Below are 5,577 nucleotides of genomic sequence, written 5' to 3' on the forward strand. Positions count from 1 at the left end.
GGGAAAGTTAGCGGAAAAAATAAAATAATTTTGAAAAGCATGAAAATTTATATAAATAAATATATAAAAATATATTTATTTAACGATATTTATATATTGATAACATAAAAATGGGTGGTGAAAAAAGGAAGCGAACAAGCCAAGTTGAAGCTGATTTTTATGAAAACAATGAAAATGAATTTACGGGAAATATTCGTAGAATACATAGTATAGAGTCAAGTAAAGAAGATTTAGGAAATATTGATGCAAGTGAACAATTGATTCAAGATTTACTCAAATATTATCCAGATTTTTTTTATCCCACAATACATTCATTATGTAGAAAATATGGAAGTCCAAGATTTCAAGAAATTTTCCAACTGGCAAATACAATAGGAAGTAATACTAATTCAATTCCATATTTACAAGTTATAGGAATGCCAGGAACAGGAAAATATTCACTTGTAAAGGATATGCTTAAAAAAAATGACTCTATTTTTGGGTTTATGAATGGAGCTTACACAAAGTGGTTATGTAATTCAAAAGGAGGATGTATTAATAAAATTTCTATCGAAAACTTATTTGTAAAGCCAGTCGAACAAATTAGAAAGAAATTAATTAATAAAGGGATTTTTAATAGTAAAAAAAGAAGATCCAGAATTGGTTTGTTTGAGAGCGAATTAGAGAGCTCTTCATCAGCGAACAATATTATTGAATTTATAGACGAATTAAGATTAATTAAAAAGGAATATACAGAGTATTTACAAAAGCATAACAGTAAGGGGGATAGTGAACTAGATGATGATTTAAATAGTGGAGGAAGTACATATGATGGAGAGATTGAAGAAGTTGATAAGGTGAAATCAAGAAGTATTTTTTTGATTGTAAAAGATGTAACAACTATTTCAAAAAATAGGCCAGACTTACTATTAACACTAATAAAATTACATGAACATTTGAGAGATGTATTAATACTTCCAGCTAAAAAAGAAAAATTTATAATAAATATAAATTTTTGTTTGATATTTATAGATAATTATGGAATTCCAGAAGATTTTTTCTGTTCTCACTCTCCTTTTCCAGTAATATGGTTTTCAAATTATAATGATATACAAAGTTTTGACATTATGGCAAATTTAAGATTAAATACTGATATCAAAGATATAGATCTAAATTATGAAATATTAAAAGTTTATGACAGAAAAAGTTCGCAATCATTTTTAGTAAATACACTACTGAATTCATATATTAAGGGCTCAGTGGATTTCATTCCCAAAACTGATACAAATTCAAATGGGATAAAGCTAAATTTATTAAAAGATGATACAAATAAACAAAGCTTTATCCCAATTGATATACTTTACTCAATATGGACAGAATTTATCGCAGAAATTATCACCATTTTACATCCATATTTAAGATCAGATTTTAGAGAAATTATCTTTAAAGTTCAATGTTTATGGCCAGTATTCTTACTTCCACTTGTTTCTGGTGAATTATTTTTCACAATCAATGAAAACTATGAAGATGAAGTATATTCTATTGTACAAACATTATTAAATAGGTTTAAAAGGCATTATGGTACTTTAACAAAGAATATATATTCTCACTTTTTACCAGAGTTATTTCAAGGAGATTTAATCTCAAGTAATATTAATACTAATGGGATATTAAACTATGAATTCTTGAAAAATGTTTCTCAAATCAATATGCCTTATTTCACTAAATTACTACTTGTTTCTGCATATGTTGCTTCAAAGGTTTCAAAGAAGGATGACAAAACACTTTTTCATAATTTGGTATCTTCAAAACTCAAATCAAAAAGAGGTAGAAAAAAAATTAATAAACAAAGTTCGGAAAAAGTTAAATCTAAAAACAAGGAAGCATTTTCATTAATTCGTTGGATTGCAATAGCTGATTGTATTGCTTTGCACATTACTGGCAAACAAGGGATAGAATTATCAGTACCTATACTTGAGCAGATAAATGATATTGTTAGGCTTGGGCTAGTAATTCCTGTTTCAGGAAAGTGGAGCCAGTTAGTATTAGCAAAAAGAGATGTTGGTGGACCATTATTCAACATTTCACCTCTTCAAGATTTAACTCTTGGCCAAAATATTGGGCTTGAAGTTGCAATGTATAAACAGGGGAATGCTGGATTTAATTATTGTTCTGGACTCAACGGCTCGTCTAACCCAGCTTCTACAAACAATTTAAAGTTAACATATTTGGAATCCCCCATAAATATGGAAGATCCACGAGCATTATATATAATGCAAGCTCCGAGCGAGATGATTGAAACATTTTCAATAGAAATTGGTGTAGTTCTCAAGGAAATTATTCCAGAAAATTGATTTTTCACTAGGGAAAATTTGCAAAAATAACCTAAATATTAAGGAAAATAACTGGAGGCAAACAAAACAAAGTAAAAAAAAATTTTAATTTCAGTATATAATAAATTAAATTATGGCCCCATTACAATTCCCCCAATAGCAAATGCAAAAAATAAGATTCCTCCAGAAATTGTAACCATCCTAGGGGAAATAAATTTACTTAGATATTTACCACCATAACAAGCCAAGCCTGTACAAATTGAGTGTCCAATAATTGATCCAAAAAATACTGAAAATGGATCATTGTAAGCTGATAAAAGTATTGTAGCAATTTGAGATCTGTCTCCCCATTCGGCTAAAGCAGTAAGAGTAAATGCTTGAATAAAGGATTTGTTTTTTATTATACGGAAGAGTCCTTTATGCTTGATACATTCATCTATACAGATCTTACTACTTGATACATTTAAATCTTCTTCATTGTTTCTGGTATTACAAAGTTCAACGTCTTTAAATAACATATTTCCAGTATCAAGAGCTTCTAATTTATTATCTATGGTTATTGAACTCATTTTTTTTCTGGATTTATCTAACTCAGCTTTTACCTCCAAAAATTCATTGTTTGCATTTCCACTCTCAATTAAAAACAATCCTTCATAAAGACTCTTTAATCCAAATATGAAAAACAGTGCACAAGATGCATAATGAGTATATTTTGGAGTGAATAGATTTGGTAAAATAAATCCTATCAAGCATGCAAATAAGGTCATTCCAGCTAATGCAAACATGCTCCCAGCAAAGATTATCCATGCAGAATTATTCATTGATAAGATTGCTGATATAAAGAAAGTTTTGTCCCCTAGTTCCGATAGGAATATCGAACTTAGTGACATCCAAAATGATTTAATTATATTTGCCATTTTTTCAGAGAATTTTTACTTTTAGTAAGTGGCAGATAATTTTATTTGGTTATTAATCAATATATAACAAGGTTAAACACTCAAACTCACTATGAAGTCGAATTTTAATCTTTACAAATTTTTTTTTTTTATCAAATTCTCAATTATAAATTAACCATACAACTCAAAGAAAAACTATCACAGCTTCAAGTTATCACAAAATATCATAAGTTTCCTTGCTTACTTATACTCAAAAATCTCTCTTTTTAACCAAGTATCAGTATTTGATTTACCAGAATTATGGATGACAAAAATCTCTGTTTTACTTAATGAGTGGCTTCGTAAAAAAAAAAACACAGTGGTGGCGCCAAAAAACGGCGCCACGTGTAATTTTTTATTGGGTATCCATTGACAAAGTTTAATGTCAAAAATGAAATAATGTAAAATATCTCGAAGAAGATTTTAATCGATTGTTTTTTTGGAATCAAAATATATACTTTAAAGTGATAATCTACTTAAAGTCTTTTTTTTTATCAACCCTTGTTACTACTTACTGACTAGAAGAGATGGTAGTTATAAATGAAATCACTCCTAAGGCAATGCTACCAGGGTGCCCTGTAAAGCCTTTAGGCGGAGGAGAATTTTCATCCTTTAATATATACTCAAAGGAAAAAATAAGGGAATTATTATTAAGTCATGATACTGATATTTCAAGTAAAATTAGATGCTTATTTTTTGGAAGGTTTCATGGAGACGAGGAATCGGCAGAGATGTTATCAAAGTCATTGGATTATTCGGAAAGCGTATTATTCCGTCATGAAGTCCTTTATGTTCTTGGACAAATGGGTTTGAAAAGCCCATTAACCCGTCTTTATGAAATTTTGGCTGATGAGACCGAGCATCCTATGGTTAGACACGAAGCTGGAGAGGCTATTGCAGCTATTGGAGACGATGAAAGTTTGGAGATTGTAGAAAAGTACTTAAACGATAATTCTCCAACTGTGAGAGAGACATGTTATTTAGCTGCTCACTCTCTTAGACTTAAAAGAGAAAAGAGATTGAAGGAAAGTAATAAGCAAGACATAGATACAAATATATCAAATATTAATGCTTTTAATACAAGAGATCCAACTCCACCAAAATCTTCATGTGAAGTTTCTCATATAGAATCATTAGCTTCCGATCTTTTAAATGAAGATCTTCAATTGGAAAAGAGATATGCTGCTTTATTTGCTTTAAGAAACATTTTAACAGGTATCATTGATTCAAATCAAAGAAAAAGCCTTAGTGATCAGTATGACCAGCAAATTGACAATGATAAGGTTCATTTTATCGCAGGAGAAATTGCTAAAGCTATGGAAATTGATAAATCTTCGGCAGTATTTAGGCATGAATGTGCATTTGTTTTGGGCCAAATCCAAGTAGTTTCAACTGCTGATACACTTTCTAGAGTTTTATCCAATCAATCAGAGGAATCAATGGTTAGACATGAAGCAGCTTTTGCACTTGGATCTGTTGGTTCTAATGATCCTAGATGTAGTGAGAATTTGGAGAAAATGGATAAATTATGTACAAAGAAAGAATTAGATAGAGTTAGAAAATTATCCATTGAAACACTTTTAAGGTACTCCAATGATTTCGATATTATTGTAGCAGAATCTTGTATTGTTGGATTACAAACTATTATGGATGAGACAGGATCTTTGGATATTTTATTGGAATAAATACAAAGAATTAATTAATATTAATTAACTTTATATATATATATATATATACATAAGTACATTACACTTTGACATCAAATAAATTATTAGTTATATTTTTAAATTATCAATCCTAAATGTAAACTATTTCTTTTTTTTTTGGAAAGTGAATACAAATTATAATGGAGTTCAAATCTCATAATTCAGAAAGTTAATTACTATGATGATAAGCTTCCAATTAACGCTTGGCTTCTGAAATTATTGTAAATCCAGTGTTGATACTTATTTTGCCATTATCTGAGCTCATTAACTTTCTGAATGGAATTATATATTTAATGAATTAGTCATTTGAAGAGAAAAATTGTAATGTCCAATTTACAAAATTCTTAGTTTAAGGAAAGTAATAACTTGGAATGATGGCATTGGACATATAATAAAGGAATTGTTGTAATTAATAATTCACCTACTGACTTCCATATAATATGAGAGAGACTTTAGTGTCTTTATGACATATTATCCATTTAAGTAGGATATTATTTCTAAATTTGAATAATAAATTCATGGATAAAATTTAAAAAAAGTATTATATGGTATCGAAAGGTATCGGATATATTTTTTTCCAAAAAAATGTAGAATTTCCTTATTTGATATATCTGATTCTTTTGA

At 28.9% G+C, this 5,577-nt stretch overlaps 3 protein-coding genes across 3 annotated transcripts; 2 read left to right on the forward strand and 1 right to left on the reverse strand.

Moving 5' to 3' along the window:
* Positions 1 to 110: 110 nt before the first annotated feature.
* On the forward strand, positions 111 to 2,333 carry Chro.40057 (hypothetical protein). The annotated part of the gene is made up of 1 exon (XM_660965.1): positions 111 to 2,333. The coding sequence occupies one exon, from the start codon at positions 111 to 113 to the stop codon at positions 2,331 to 2,333; it is 2,223 nt and encodes a 740-aa protein (XP_666057.1).
* A 110-nt stretch (positions 2,334 to 2,443) lies between these two features.
* Chro.40056 (CG4196-PC) lies at positions 2,444 to 3,229 on the reverse strand. The annotated part of the gene is made up of 1 exon (XM_660966.1): positions 2,444 to 3,229. One exon carries the CDS (start codon positions 3,227 to 3,229, stop codon positions 2,444 to 2,446), a length of 786 nt encoding a protein of 261 aa, XP_666058.1.
* Positions 3,230 to 3,774: 545 nt separating this feature from the next.
* On the forward strand, positions 3,775 to 4,932 carry Chro.40055 (hypothetical protein). Its single annotated transcript, XM_660967.1, has 1 exon — positions 3,775 to 4,932. The coding sequence occupies one exon, from the start codon at positions 3,775 to 3,777 to the stop codon at positions 4,930 to 4,932; it is 1,158 nt and encodes a 385-aa protein (XP_666059.1).
* Positions 4,933 to 5,577: the final 645 nt, after the last annotated feature.

The sequence above is a fragment of the Cryptosporidium hominis genome (genome assembly GCF_000006425.1).
Source record: "Cryptosporidium hominis TU502 chromosome 4 CHRO014020, whole genome shotgun sequence".
Lineage (NCBI taxonomy): Eukaryota > Apicomplexa > Conoidasida > Eucoccidiorida > Cryptosporidiidae > Cryptosporidium > Cryptosporidium hominis.